Here is a 16,514-nt window from a genome sequence, read left to right on the forward strand (position 1 = left end):
CTGATTCAAGAGGCTGCATATGAAGTTGACGTTTTTCAAAAGAAACTGAGTACAAGCGACTTACAATACAGTGCGCCTCCAAGAGGTTGCCATGGAAAGGCCATTTTCATAGTGCATGGTAGGAAATGGTTGACAAATTCAGTCTTGCAATGTCCCAATTTGTCAAAAGTTTCCCCAGGTAATCTCCTGACTAAAGCCCGCACTCAAATGCAAATTGAGGCAAGGCGGCCATGCTTTGTCGACCCTCAACTTGGAAAATGGCCGATGTGTGGCAATCTCTTAGTGGAGGACTGTATTGTGAATCGCCACTATTAACCTCATCTCTTTGGTCACTTTTTTCTACGAACTTTCCTGATGCCTCTAAAAGCCTCCACTGTGCAGGAAACCAGTCATGCATTCCATGTAGTTCAACATTCAGGGAGTACCAAGACCCACAGCTGGGACTCTACTTTCCTCAGTGCTGCAAATTTCCTAAAATACAACTTATGGGTGGATTTCTGGTAAGGCTATAGGGTCGGTCATCACTAAAGAGGCGAGCATGTAATGTCACACAGCAAACATTCACTCTGTGTACTCAACCATAGTTGAATGCACTTCACTCCGCACACTCAACAACAGCTAAAAGAGTTTAACTATTAACTCAACAATAGTGGAATGCACTTCATTCTGTGAACATAACAAAGGGCGAACATATTTCACTCCGAAAACTCAACAACAGTTGAATATATTTTCAAGTCTTGAAAATTTTGGGGTACAATATTTCCGGGCATCAAATTTGCTTCATGAAATACGAACCTACATGAAGTGGTGCCTTAACATACCTTCTCCCCCCCCCAAAAAAAATCAAAGACATTTCATAATCTGTAAAGTTTTAACAACTTGTGTGCACTTTGATTGCAGCACTCAGAAGGGAAATCATTTGGCTGCATTGGATACAGATGACAGACGAAACAGCTTTGTAGCGGGATAGAGTAGGTACCCAGTAATGAGATGGAGTTGATGAGAGACCCTGTAAAAAGACTGACTTCATCTAGAAAGTTCTGCATATCTTTTTCAGGGTTCTTCTATCAGGGTAGGGGGACCTCACATTGTTGACATTTCCATTTCATCAATCCCTGTCCGTTTCTTGGAATGAGGGTGGTGGAATCACAGACAAATAAGCATTACACATTTCAAACACACACACTTCCATGTACATGTATGTCTATTAAAAACCACAATCCAAGGTGCAAACTGTTGCTGCTGTAAATCTGGTTCTAAAGCCACCTTTTCATAAACTCTAAAATTGTTGAACAGTTGAGACTTTTCCTGATTATTGACTCCCACAAAAGCTGGTTCAAGGAGATCCTCTCAGCTCAAAGTCAAGGAAGGTTAACATCAATTAAGGCTTCTGAAGCTCACGTACAACCTCCCAAATCGAATTAGAAATTGCTTGCTACCAAAACAAACCCTAAAATCTTATATTCTAATATCGAGCCTGATGCAAATCCCTAAATATAGCAGACGCTGCTCATGGGCACGACGGCCTTTGCTGCTGAGAGTGCTGCATTGGCAAAAAAATTTGGAAACCCACCAACTTCCAAATTATGAAAGGGGAGGTACAGAAGAAATGCCTATTTGTACCAATTTTGAGTGCTATTTTGGGAGCGCGAGAAACAACTAAAAACTGATGATTCATTTGTCTATAAATACTCCAATTAAAGGTTGGCAAGTGAAACTGCATCCTCGTCGTCAATAGGTAGGCAAGTGGGCGTTGCCTCACAGGTGTTTCAAACTTTTTTTTTTTCTCCAAGTACTGAAAAAAAGCAAACTACACGAGCAATATTTCCAATGATCAAAAGATGTGGACAGAAAGCAGAATTTTGGGGACTTATCTTGAGAACAGACAGCGGAAGACTAACTTTGTTTTATTTGGGCAAATAGCAAGATGTACATAAATAAAAACAATTTCTGAATTTACAGAAACTTAACTATTCAAATACCATTTGAATCAACTCAGCACTGCTCCCGTATGTTGGCCCACAGTACTGCACACTCATAAAATAACAGGCCTTAAGGATTTCTGTCCCTCACACTGAAAAAAAAATGTAAATGAATGTCCAACTTGGAAGGAGACAAGGCATAAATCCCAGGCATATTCCCTCAGGAAACTCACAAATTGATTCCAAATCTCCTACACAAGGGAGACTAGGGCAGACCGAAAACATAAAGACAGTATCCGAGTGACAGTGAAGTCAATAACTCGGCCTAGACACTACTCGAGCCTTTGAGGAAGCATAGGACAAGCCCACATTTTCCAGCCACTGCTGAAATTAATCATCCTTCATATCTGCAGCTTGTTTGGTCATGGCCATTTTGTTAAAAGGGGGGGCCAATATAAGCCAAGTTCTCCAGTTAGTAGGAATAATGTATGACATAATGTACAATTTAAAGGTTGGAAATGAAAAAATCATTTTTAACAGTGCTTTTAATATGGGAAAAGGTTGACATCCACATGCCGTTTGTATTCCTTCAGCAAAAGGACTTGGCCAATTTGTTATTTTTGCTTTTAGCTTTTTGGGTGTGCACAATTAAGGTGGGATCTTTAAAGCATGAATAAAGTGCATTATTTAATGAGGCATGCGAATGCATAATGGTATGACCCATAATGATGAATGCAGGCTAATTAATGCATGAAGTCCATGACGTCGAAACACTATTTGTTGTAAATGCTCTGTGGCCAGTAGTATTTTAAGGACACTTTACCTGTTCATCAACCGGCTGGTACTTCCACTGACACTTTACCTGTTCATCAACCGGCTGGTACTTCCACTGACACTTTACCTGTTCATCAACCGGCTGGTACTTCCACTGACACTTTACCTGTTCATCAACTGGCTGGTACTTTCACTGAAAGTTAGGCTCAGAAATCAATTTTGATTTACAGTGAGATGTCTCTAGAGCTGATTATCTGTGTGTGTGCTTCACTCAGAACTTGAGAGACAAATATTGTTAAGTTCTCAGAGCTCAACAACAGCACAGGGTTCCAGTTAGTGGGTCCAAAGGCTAGGATTCCCCTATCTACCCAGAAGGGAGGAGGGAGGGAGTGAGGGAAGAAGACGGCAGAAGTCTTCATGATGGGACAGGTCAGCTATGCGGAGGAAACCCAATCCTTTCCCTCTGAAATACACTGAGAGTTAGAATATTCCCACACTGATGTGGTCTGAAGTCAGCAAATTTTGGACACAAACCATGCAGGGCCAACACCCAACTGAGAACCACATCCAATCTTGTTTAACAAAGAGCAACATGTCGCCATTGTCCACTACACATTGAAGGACAATACACAAATCCCTATAAACTCCTAGTCTAGGTCCAAGCTGCTTTACTGATGAAATAGCAGCTACTCATTCTGCAAAGGGAACTATATTTCCAGAGAATTTAATGTTCAGTCTAAACCTACTCACAACCAGTACATACTTCAAAAATGTCCCAGTCAACATATAAAATGTACATTTGTATGTCAATGCTGCTGTCTGAAGAAATATGTGTCCACTCAAAATGAAGGTGCATACCATTTCTGACAGGTCGCAAATATAAACTTCAGGATGAACAGACACGTCAAATGAAAATGAATGGTAACAAAATTCAATAACAGGTCAATTATTTTGAATCAGATGGCACCATGTACTTCCACCGCAGCCAGAATTTCAAAGCTACATAACTGACACACTAAAAAAGAAAAACTATTTAAGGAAATGATCTCACAAGGGTTCACAAAGTTACCACACACTACTACCATCACTTCAGTGCATTGTGGCATGTACATATCTGCAATATATGGCCTTCTGAACACAAGCTATTCAAGTCACTCTGAAGGTACACACACGTACAGTACATGTACGAACATATGAAAGTTGAGCATTCCTTTCCATATGGTGAATAAGCTACATTCGATCATTACCTTTTCTGGAACAAGCTCCGAGGAAACATTCTGCTGCCTGGCTCCATCCTCCAACACTAACTACGTAGTGCTGCCCTATTCTTCATTATTACAAGCATCCTGTCGATAATTCGTACATGTTCATGCCTCCCTTCCACCCCCAAAAATAGGGGAAAAAGTGTACCCTTTGTCACATCTATTATAGGCACCGAAGATCTGAGCCAAAGAACATGTGTTGTCATCTGTACAGGCCCACGGTTGTTGGCTGGCACTGCTGAACCAGAGACCACTTGGCATCATCGGCCTCTATTCTATATGTGCATCCACCCACTTAATGGACCACAAAAGAGAGGACAGCTAGAAATGGGGGGGGGGATTGGGGATACTGAATGACACAAGTGCAAACAATCACGGTCAGTCATCAAGATCCACTCCTTTTGTGGTTATTTGTAAACCAGATGGGTCGTGGCTGGCCAAAGTTCAGCCTGGTGGGCGGTCAACCATCATGTCTCACCAGTCTTAAGTGGATAGAGCCCCCCCACATTTTTCTGATTAAATATGGATTGTCAAATGTAGATTTTGATCAAAAGTACAAACCATCATTTCTTTATCTTTTTGGGGAGGGGGCTCTTTACATGGTAAGGCAAATGATTAAAAAAACACCACAAGCGATACTAGGACTCAACAAGTTTAGTGTAGTTAATTAATCAGGACACTTCAGATGTCCATTCCAAATTCTCTGCCAATCAAGCTGACACCCAGGATTCACCTTATCTCCCGACATAATGTCTTATCAGAATACAAAAGCTCTTTCATTATTTACATCAAACAACTGAGTACCCAGGATTACAGCCGACTTGTTTTGACAGAAGATAATAAAGATATTACCATTCTTAAAGCATATGGCAATTGTTACTTTACCTTGCGGCTTGCCGGGTATGCTGAAAGAACCCTGCATTTTGGCAACATTTCAATTTTATACTCAAGACAGATGTTCTACACACGTCCCAAAGTATATGTATTAACCACAAATAAAATGATGTGACCATAAATGGCCCAAAACTAAAGTATTCTTTATTTTGACTATTTGTTCTTTTGGTCATGGCGCCCTGAGAAAGGAACTTCACTTCAACACTGACTGGCTAGGCTAATTTTCCTACATCTAAATTAATAGAGTTACAGGTTTTCTTCTGGGGGAAAGTCAACCCATGAAAAAGTGTCAATGCAATTTAAAAAAATAATAAGAAAAACTAGCTTGCTCCTAATTTTCCCAAAATTTCAAATGCACCAATTCTTTTAGTCTGGGAAATGGGAATGGGAAAACCAATGGGAAAAACATATTGTGGAAGATCAAAGAAAGTGCAGAGAGGGACACATGCTTTGCACATCAGTTTACATTAATGAGAGTCCTTTGCAGGAAAGGATTCCTTACGATGACTTTCTCAGGAAAAGGTAAATTGTGTATGCCTTTTGAAACCACTCTTTCAATTGTCATGCAATCTAGGCATCTGATAGAGCCTGAGGGAGAGTTGAAGCACCACATGATGAGGATTGCAGAAGTCAGCAGACTTTGTACGGTAACAGATTTAAGGAAGGGTTGCCGATCATGTAAGGAAGGGTTGCCGATCATGTAAGGAAGGGTTGCCGATCATGTGGTATACAGGTAACAGGCTGGTGGAGATTCTTCATCCAGCAGAAAATCAATTACCATACATTTAAATGTCACCGTTCAAGGATTTCATAGTGATAGGATGTTCTGATCCAAATGGCTATTTGATTTTTGGGTGGCATTTTGGAAAGTGTTTGACACCTCGGACTCACTCTACAAATACTTGTACATGTCATATGAAATCCAAGAATCAGACCACCTCGGTGTCCGGTCCATGTTGTGACAGTCAAGAACAGTTCTGAGTCTTGCAAAAACCCAACTTCAGAAGAGTTGGGGTTGGCCAAATGGTAACTCTGATCTGCAGACACAATGTTTATGACTCTATGAGTTCTTGAGTGTTGCATGTGAACTTCTGGAACACTCATTTTATATGGTATTGTAACAGCCTCACCAGGGACTAACAATTCAGAGTCAACATGATGCTGCCAACATAGATCAGAAAATTACTCACTTTTAGGAAGGGAGTCATAAAGTCTTTCATATGGTATGCTATCTGCTAGTAACTCTTTCAACTTCCTACTCAGTATGCAAGAGGCATGAATAAATAAAGCTACATAAAGCCACAAGTCATTTTTGTGGAAAAGCAGTCCCATTTATAAACTTACTGTTTTAGCATGGGCAGAGAATGTACAATGTACAGAACACAAACATAAGTGGATTTTTACAGTTTTGTAAAGTTGCTCATGGAATGAAAAATCTGGATAAGAAACAACTTTGTATTCGTCGTTTTAAAATGTTTCATTCAACCATTCAAAATCAATTTAAAGAGTTGTGAACATTTTTTTTGTTACAAAGGCGGGGGAACTAGGCATAGGATATTAAACAATATTTAGCAAGGTTTCATATACTGTAACATTCACAGAAAATGAAAGAAATTTTGTGCATCTATTTTAGAGTTCATGATCTCCGCCCCCAAAACAGAGAGACAACTGATGGGCGTATTAAGATGTCAGCCAACTCGCTGGCTCATTCTTGGGGGCAGCATGCACTTGAATGCATTCCACTGCCCAGGGAATTAGCCAACAAGTTGGTGTCCATTGGACTCCAGGTTTGTCCACACTGATAAGACAGATTACTCATTTTAAGTAAGGCCATGGACAGGATGGCACTTCTAAAATAAAACAAATTTTTCATGAGCTTTGGCATAAATGTGTGAGCTATGAAATTTTCTGAATTGCACTTTAGGATCTCAGATCTCATCAGATTATTTTTAATGATTTAAAACAGTAATGGAATGAAGAAACTCCAGAAAGTCATTTTTTTCCAATTATTTTCTGTCAAGTTTGTACTATTTTCATCATGGCTCATTTTTCTCTAAAGGTCTTTCTGAGAGGCTTTAAATTACATCTGTTAAAAATATACTGAATTTTCTTTGTTGTTGAGAGAAGTTTTTGACTCAAGTCATCTAGTTTGGCTTCAACATCCTTTGATTTGCACTGGTAGCCAATCAAATGTCCACAAAATGTACATGAGCACAGTCTGTCTCATTATCCCCAAATGATCATTCTTATAATCTGAAGTTGCAAACTTGTCTTTCAAATGACCAAAGTCCTTCTTGTAGAGGTTTCGAAAAAAATGACGAGTGGAGTTGCATTCTGGTACACTATTAGCAGAATATGACTGAAATATGTGTATTATGGGACAAAACATTGAAAGAGGTGGGATTTGCACAAATGCCTCATTGATCACAACCTGCTAATGTACAGAGCAGATAAAAGCAAGGGGGGGAAGAGAGTTGAAGCCATGGCAACAAATCATCAAGCCATCCTGGAAAAAAAAGAAAGAAAATTTCTCCTCAATCCACGTCCAAGGTGCAATGTAATCCCTTCCAGACACCCTGTCTGCAACCCAACCCCTATTTTACCTACAAAAAACCCCACGGCATCAGCTTAGTAGGAAGTTTAGAAGCTCGCTGTCCCTCCAATTCCCTCCGCTGTGACTGGACCAAGATCTGGTATCCTGCAGGTGGAAGGAAACAGCTTGCTGGGGAGTTGAGGGAGGGGAGGGGGTTGAGCAGGAAGGGTTTACTGAGTCCAGGAAGGCAGTCAAATTTGTCGGCTGCAGCCCGTGCCACAGGGTGGGTTCCATGGCTGCAACAGAACAACTGACAGTGGGCTCCCCACCGGCCAGATGAAAAGGAATGCTTCCTGATGTTTTACAGTCTATAGAACTGAAATGAAGGATGTCGTTCTATTTTCAGTGTCTCGGTTCTGGATGCGGTTAAGGCCCATGGTCTGGGAGGGGGAAGTGGGTGGGGATGTGGACAGAAGTTTGACCTTCCCTTCGGACTGAAGTCACGTACTGGCGGTACATGTACGTGATGCTCTGATCCAACCAGCTGGATTTACCTGAACTATATGTACATGTGACAATATGTTTGCCTGGGTGTCTGTGCGAATGGGTTCCGCACTGGACCAACCCTCCCCCCCATCAATGGCAAAAAAGAGGGAGACGGGGCTGACATTGGTGCTGGTCATCCAGCCGCCCACACAAAGACCCAGTATACTAGACCACATGATTGCACAGAGAGGAGAAATGTTCACTTTAAACAATGCTGGACTTAGGGCCTAATGACAGAGATGAGTAGTTACATAAAATTTTATAGAAAGCAATACGATGCAGGACATTTTACATTTACAGTCATTTGCAAAAGTTTAGGACCACCCATAGAAAATGCATTAACATGAAGGAAAACCAAACTTAAACCAATCAATCACGGCAGCTTATGTTTCTTTTCAATGTGTAACCTTGGTACCTTGGTTGAACATTTTTGACTACATTTCCATGATTTGACATGTTAACAGTCTAATATTCAGTGTGCCCTCTCTTATTTCTGATTGCTTAGACTGGCTTTTTTTACCCATGCTGCCTTGCAGACAAAATGTCATACAAGACCTGCCTTTGCAAAAAATTTCATTCAAATGGGTATATAGCACTACACTGATGTTATGCACCACTGTAAAATCATGTTAAGTAATCATTCAGTGAGACAGTGTAATGCAGGCCCAGTGACAGAAATACCAACAAACTTCAAGGTGGTCTTGCACTTTTGCAAATGACTGTATGCACAAGGCAGCTGCCAGCTTGGAATGCTAATAACTTGATCCACAATAACAATAATGCTTCATGGGAGGAATCGAAGGCATGACCGAGGATGTGCTCGAGTATACAAGTCTGTCTGTGCCATCGTACCAAACGAGGGCACTGATTGGCCAGAATGTGCTCTGTTAGCATAATAACTTTGAAAAAAAAAAAGGCTCAGGTTTTTAAAAACAGTTCTCAGTGTAAACAGTCCCATGGAAAACCACACTGCTTGACATACATTTTCACAGCATGGTATATCTGTCACAACTCACTTAATAGGCCCTGAAGATCTCTTAACAGGGCTGGTTCTTTTCCTCTCTGAACAGCTTTTACAATTCTCCGATTCCCCACAATAGGAAAAAAAAAAACTGAAGAGTATCAAGAATAAGAATGCATGTGGTGCTTGGAACATCGGTAATTCAGCGTCTCAGCGTGACTCATGGGGTCCTGGAATTACTGGTCAGTAAACTTTGCAGTCCTTAAAAAAAAAGAGGAGGGAGGGCAATCTGGCGGGGGCGGGCAGGGCCAATTTGGTTTCCTCTTTTGGGGCTGCACGGCTGGTTAGATTGTGTACATAGGGCGGAGGGGGGAACTTTTGTCTGCATAGTACTCCCTGTCTGGAACTAACCGGAGATGGTTTAAAGGGATAAGTTTCCCTAGTGTCTCTGGTCTCTTAGCCAACTAAAACTTCAACAGTCTCTAAGAAATAAATGACCTGGTGTAACTGTCCAAGGAACAGAGCCATCAGATTGTACGTGTAGATCTAGGAGTGGATATACCCGTCAGACAATTCAATCCAGACACTTTTTTTCCTGTTCGTTCAAATTGTGTACATCGATTAAATCTGTGACTCAATCTCTGTTTTCATATTCCACTTTCGAGGGGGAAATTAAAGTTCAACGTGGATGGAAGTATCTTTCATGATCATTGTTATAAACCCTTTGCCCGATTATGCAAAGAGTCTGTAGACTATGCACTTAGCATAATTGTCCATCATGCATGTCCAATTTTGAAATAGCATGCTACACATACATGTACACATAAATCATGGCCAAGCCTGGAGAGACAAAGTCTTCTTTTTTTTCTTGTTACCAGTGTTGCATTAAAAATAGGCGAGCCACTGGCCCCTTTAAACTCAGTTTCATAAAATTCCATTCCACAGTTGCAGACCGGGATAACCATGTACCATGTGCTGTTCATGGGCTTGGTTTGAGATCTCCGGTTGTCCACACTGCCGGGTAGGGTGTGCAGGCGTGGCATACATAGTGTGGACCTCTGCACAAAAGAAGTCCACATAAGTTAGGGTGCGATGGCGTTGTGTGGACTCGCACACGTCCACACAATGTTTCCCCCTCTCTGAAAAACAGTTTCTGAGGCATTTTGGGGTCAAGGTTATCTATGGCAAAATGAAGAGGAACAGTCTAGGAAATCATCATCAAAAATCCAGCTCGAAGGAGTTATCGTAGTTAGAGAAAAAGGAGCATTTCCTCAAGTATTCTTAACCACAGGAGAACAAAGGAATGTCCACACTTCGTATGTAAAACAGGGCAGTTCTCACCCTGGCTAAAGAAGAGGCTGAAAGAGATGGCATCAGCACTTTTTGGTGAGAACGTGACCTCCCGGCAGTCAGCACGCATGACTCATGAAACATTTGAGCACTTTTTTTTTTTTAAGAAAAAAAAATCCACTGGACAAATGTCAGACTACTGCAGATGCGGCCAAGGAATGTGAATCTGCAAATGTCTACTATTTTCCAAAACATTTCATTTGCATAGAGTCTGAAGGTGTTAACAAAACACTGCCTCTACACCTAGACTCTATGCAAGAAAAGGAGATGGTCAGGTGCAGCCACTCAGGAGGCCTTGTGCAAAACTTGAGACTTTATCTCTGTGTAATGTACATGTACCAGTAACTATAGTACAAGGGGACATTTTCTTTGAAAACTGCCCCAGTGGGGGCACCTCCCCTCCATCAATGGGTTCAGTGCATTCCTAGCCACATGCGAGGGAGCAAGTGCATGCGGTACCCCAGTTGCAAGAATCTTCATTGCTGAAGAAGAAAAGAATTCTCCTCTGTACATACATGTGCATGAAGACCCTACCACATTTGCTCTTAGCACACTTAAGGCACTCAGAACTTTAGGACTACTTTACATGTAGGTCTATCTATGAGAGAAGCATACACGGTGGCATCATGCGAGACACTGCACGGGCATGGGGCACAATGGGGTCCAGAGACTACAGACAGATTGAAGTGTATGAGTCAACTGTAGGACTAAGCCAAGGAATTCCTGTTGCTGTACACGTAGGTGACAACAGATACTTCTGGTTTAGGTGTTGGGTTTAGTGAACTCACTTCTAAACCTGATCAGCATCACGAGTGTATGAGTTGATGTGGACTGTATTCCAGGCGGTGAAAATGCTTAAATGTACAGATCTGAATCTTAATTTCAACCAATCTGGGGAACAAAACTTGCTCTTTCCCTGCTTCTCACTTGAGACTGAAACATTCAGAAGGATTCTATGACCAGTAACACAGTGCATGTGAATGTAACTTTAAGCCAAAATGGTAGTTTCATTCCAGGCGACAAACAGGGGGGCTGTGCGAGATTAATACAGGTCGCTAAAGGCAACCGCAGAACCGACCGCAGTTCACTTCCAGGTTACATCACTGGTAGACTTGCATCAGCCTGCAACGGGTACATTATTGGCACTGTTTACTGAAAGCCTATTTTTCTGTATAAAGGGGTAGGCCTAGGTGCACATGAGAAGGCACGATTCATACCTAAATATGTACATTTTTCTCTACTTATCAACCTACAGTTTGCTTTCTTGTACACTAAACTTGTTGGAAGTGTGTGGTCTACGAACATTTGGATAAAAAGTCATAAAAAGCTGTGGGTACAGTGCAACCATCTTTGTGAAATGTTAACTTTTTTTACAGACTGCCACAGAATCTGGAAGTTAAAGATTAATGTTGCAAGGAAAGTATTTATGGACAGTTGTGTGAATTACTCGTCCGGCGACTGTAACCACAAAATGCTTTAAAACGCAACCAGGAGTAGACAGCATACACGTATGGTGAAAGCCTCCTTACAAGATACTGGACCAGACCAGGAAACTCTTCCATTCTGGCTGGTGGTGATTCATTTGCAATGACAAACAGGTTGGTGAGGTACATGTACATGTAATTCAACCTCAGGGAAAATCGGCAGTGCCAATGATCACATCACCGACTCTGATTATTGCATGTGGCAGTTCATCACAGAATGAAGTCTGGGACGTGCTTTTATTCCTCACTGTAACAGCCCTTAGCTGTCACTGCGCACTGTTTGCCAAGATGGGTCTGGACATCCCTAGGGCAGTTACAACCTATAAGTCCCCTGCGTTTAACCATGGCTGATGGAATCCAGGTAGGGGAGAGACCCCAGAGTGCAGCGATTCTGACCCAGTGGCCCAGACACGATCTCTGCTCCTTGTTAACGGAAAGGATGCCACAGTTGCAGGAAATGTCCAGGGATGGTGGGGAAGTGGCAGCATGACAATGCCTGTCATGGGAAGTGGAAGGGGGGACAGAGTGGGGAGACTGGTTGCCCAAGGACAGGACTGTGTGCTGCTCATCCACCTAGGCCTCATCAAGAACTGAACCGTCATCGCCAGTGCTATACACCAACCATGCAGTGTACAGTGTCTTGGGGGCAGTGGTTAACGTGACAGCTTGTTTGCAGCTGACACCAGCAAAGCACTAGCAGAACAGGAGTTCTGGAAGATAGGCTCCGCTAATGAAAACTGAATGAAGATTGCTCAGAGTACCACAGATTTCTAATTTGACACTTTGTCGACAGCTGGCACACAGAGAGCTCCGATCTGTGGCAAGTTTAGAAATAGGACTGTTGGAGCAGGACGAGCATCCTCCTCAATTTGGATACAAACTGCCTTTAAAAATTAAAGAAGTTTTTCAAAATGTAACTTTTTTTCCAACTAACAAATCATGGTGTGGAAACACCGGTGGCAAAAACCAAAGACATTTTCAGTCGCAAAAAGGTGGAGTGATTAGAATCCCGAGCAATTTTTGCAAGTCTTCCACTCGACGATTCTCAGGCAGGGGCACTGGAGAGTGAATGCTGGTCCATTTCCTGGGGGGGGGAGGACAGGGTTAGAGGATCAACTCTGGAGTTCACGGTACGGTCAAGAGGCACCTGCGCTTGCGTCTGACATCTCTGACATTAAACGTTCCGGGGATGGGGGATACATACATGTACAGCTCTTTCATCTCATGTCTTACATGGAGGCACCAGGGACTCCAACTTTGAGAACCAATTCCGCTTTCATCCAGTTAAGATTCGGAATCAAATCCCAATTTCCGAGGCACAAGATATCGCATGACAGAGTCAAATCACTGGCTTTTTTCAACATGGTCAAGGGTGATGAAATCCATAGCTACGCAAATATTCAAGATTTGATGAGTGGTTTGAAAGAAACACCAAGATCATTTCCGAACAAGTGGACAGAGTTCGTGATTAGGTACATTATTCATCGACTCTTCAGGAGAGAGTACAAAAAGCAGAACTTTCCTACATATCCAAGTTGTTTGAAATATTTCAGACACCACTTGGTCTCACCAAGCTCTGTGAAATTGACCATATATGTACTGTACTACGCATGTGTACATGTACATCCATACACTGCGTGAAAGTGTACATGTGTTACAAGCACTAAACAAAACACAACAAAATCATCTGCACAGCTTGTGCACCTGCACTGAAATGCAAATTGGTCAAATTCAAGTTATACTTGAGCAATCCATGCGACTACAGGACATGTCAACAGAAAATCTACTTGTCTGTGTTCTTTTACAGCGGCACTGGACAGACCCTCGGTAATTATCTGCCTGTGCTGAGTAACACCATACCAGTTTGAACTGGATCCACAGTGAAATCTGAAGTGGCCTTTTTACTTTTTTTCATGTGGAGCCACCAGGGAATTAGGTAATTGGAGAAACAAGGAGACTAACGTAAACTTCACCTCAGTCCCTAATGAAAGCCAGCTTGGATTGGCTGGGTGGCTGCCAGGGGGGAAATGAGGTCCTACAGATTGGGGATATCAGTTGATCATCATTTACAGCCACTTTTTTTCTTCCATTTGGTTGTTTGGATAACAAATTGTGCTTACCACCCCTGATTAATAGACATTAGATCTCCCCTGAACAGAGGTAAAGGATCAGTTCCCTTCTATGCAAACCACCATAATGGAACTCCCTGATTATCTGTTGGTCACTGGAGGCAATGGTCAAGGTCTTTGATATCTGACATGTCTTAACTACCGTAAATGGGCAGCAGATCTCCGAGAAACATCTGTCTGGCTGCTGTATCTGCGGACCCCTTGCTAGAAATTACAAATGGGATCACTGCCTGTACACCGATCCTTCCACAAAAATTAGGGTCTGGTCTCATTTTCGAGCAAATGAGTACAAATCACTCAACTGAAAATTTCTGCATACATGTATGTCTACATGTACATGTAAAGCAATGCATACAGATCAGAGATGCTGAACAACTCTTAAACACCCTCAGAAGTTGGCCAAAGTTTTCACGCAAGGTGTACGTTGTGCATGAACAGCACTGCTCTTCAATTATCAATTCATCTTGATCAAACAGATTTGTGGTTACGCTGAAATGGAGAATTAGTGTCAATGCTGGGTGGCAATGCTGAAGGTCAGCACTTAAATTACAAGTACCCCTTTCCGAAAAGACCCAAACTCTACCCATCTTTACCCACTTGATGGTAAGCCTTCTTGAAGTTTTCACCCCTAGCCCTAGAAGCAGGTTCAGTTGGTCTGCATCAATTGTGTACCATTCTCCTTCCTCGCAATGCTCTGTCAACTCATATACTCCATCACGGTTACTCACGAGTCTCAAAAGGCCTGAAATGCATTGCAGCTGCAGTTCCAGTAGTTGCTCAGTCTGGAAATCTTGTCACAGGGGCCCAACGGGACCCTTCACGTAAGGTTACTGTGTAAGGTCAAACTCTGGTCAACCATAAGTGTATCAGTGACCACAACACCATAGTTCACTTCATTGATTTGGGTTAGTTTTGTAGAGATTAGGTATGTACTTGAAGCAAAGCGATGGAATGCAATATTGCTAATACTGTACATACACTGTATTTCCAGAAATAAGTCTGTTTGCCTGATGAAGCAGCATGTGTTCACAATACACAGAATGTTTCACAGCAATTCTGACTGACCTACAGTGAACTCTTTTACAAACACACTACGCATGCGAGTTGCCGTCAAACTGCACGATAAGAAATTTGGTTGTGGAAAGGGCTGAAAACCACGGCAGCGACACACATGGTGCGTATTTTTTTCCTCCCTACAATTGCTTCTTTCCACCCTGGGGGGAAAGAGGAGGGCACCTCTGGATTACGGGCACTTTGTGTGATGTTTTGGCAACACCTTGGTCTGGCTCATATTTCTTGCTCGGCGGAAAGCCACCGAGTGAGTGCCATCAGATGATAAGCTGTTTCTAATCAAAAGACTGGAAATCGGATGACATTTAAAATATAGTCCAATGATGGCGGTTGGGGGGAGGGAAATGGAATGCTCTCTTACCTGAGAGTTCCATAATCGACCTCATCCCTTGCTAGAGCAGGAGGACCAGGCGAAGGATCAGGCTGTTCTCGGCCTTGTGTCAGTCGTGCCGAGCCACGTGGCGAACTGCGTGGCGTAGACTGCTGACTGGAGATACTCTCCGAGTCTGAGGTGCTGGACGTTGTCTGGCTGAGGCCGAGATGCTCTTGCCGTTGGCGATAGCGATGTTTCCTCTGTCATGAACCAAAAATCATGAATGACATGAATGACGGCCATGAATTTCCTCCCCCACATTAAGTGTGGGCCAGGTCTACTAGAACATACCTACCCAAACAGTCACTACATATGCAAATTTCCCATGTGCCTATTTATTATTTGCTGAAAAGATTCAATCTTCCATGGTGCAACCTGACCTCCCACAATGCAACAGGGTTTTGCCGCCATGACCATCCTTCTTTTCTCAGTGCAGTAACATAACAGACGTGTCCCTCTAGGCATCTTCGATTTATCGAGTTTCCGTTTTCGCTACACGGTTCTGTTTGATTCGATCATCCATCCTTCCTTCTTGAATAAAGTATTTTCTTATTTTTCACACCTCGTGTGGTGAGAGAGTTTTCTGCTGTATATTTTGTGTTCTTTTCTACTCATCATTTTTTTCTTGTATGTGCACCCTGAGGGTGAGAGTTGGTGATGAAGAGAAATCTGATAAGTCATCTTGCAGGGGGTTATTTTCAGATGTCCTAAGGAAGGCAGGTGACCACAAAAAGTTTCAGATGTCCTTCTCCCCAAGGGGTACATCTAGAGCCCAAAACTGGCAGAGCTTGGCAGAAAAATCACCCAGCTTTTCTGAGAATGACCTCAAAGCCATATGTGGTGAGACTTTACAATTATAGGGTTGGTTCAATATCCCAGTGGATACTACCAATGGAAAAACAATCAAAAGGATGGAACCAAAGTGGATCAAAATAAAAAAGAGAGCCGATTGTTGTACATGTATGCTCACAGCGCATTTCTTCAAAGAAAGTGAATTGTGTCAAAGTTGGCATGTCGTCCATCAGGCTGTTTGTTACATGTGGCTATAATGGTTAGTGTGAGGAATTATTTTAAATTCTAGGTACAGGCTTGGATGAAAGGACACCCTTTGGACTAGTTCCTCGTCCCCTTCCTTGTTTTGACACCCTGTCCCTAAAGATCATCACAACTGCTGTTTTACATCAGCTTTTGTCAGAAAACCTGGAGGCCACTCCA

At 42.4% G+C, this 16,514-nt stretch overlaps 1 protein-coding gene across 2 annotated transcripts in view; it reads right to left on the reverse strand.

Annotated features, from left to right (window-relative positions):
* The window catches only part of pdzd2 (PDZ domain containing 2), a 68,500-nt gene that overhangs the window by 35,101 nt on the left and 16,885 nt on the right, over positions 1-16,514 (reverse strand). The window contains exon 6 of one of the 2 annotated variants that reach the window (XM_022254561.2): positions 15,288-15,499. In XM_022254561.2, coding sequence (XP_022110253.2) covers positions 15,288-15,499 — 212 coding nt within the window. Of the gene's footprint in view, positions 1-3,943; positions 4,192-15,287; positions 15,500-16,514 lie in introns of those variants that run through there. The other variant, XM_022254563.2, reaches the window with a different exon arrangement.

This window comes from Acanthaster planci, linkage group LG05 (genome assembly GCF_054643075.1).
Source record: "Acanthaster planci isolate LZ-2023a linkage group LG05, COTS_SCS, whole genome shotgun sequence".
Lineage (NCBI taxonomy): Eukaryota > Metazoa > Echinodermata > Asteroidea > Valvatida > Acanthasteridae > Acanthaster > Acanthaster planci.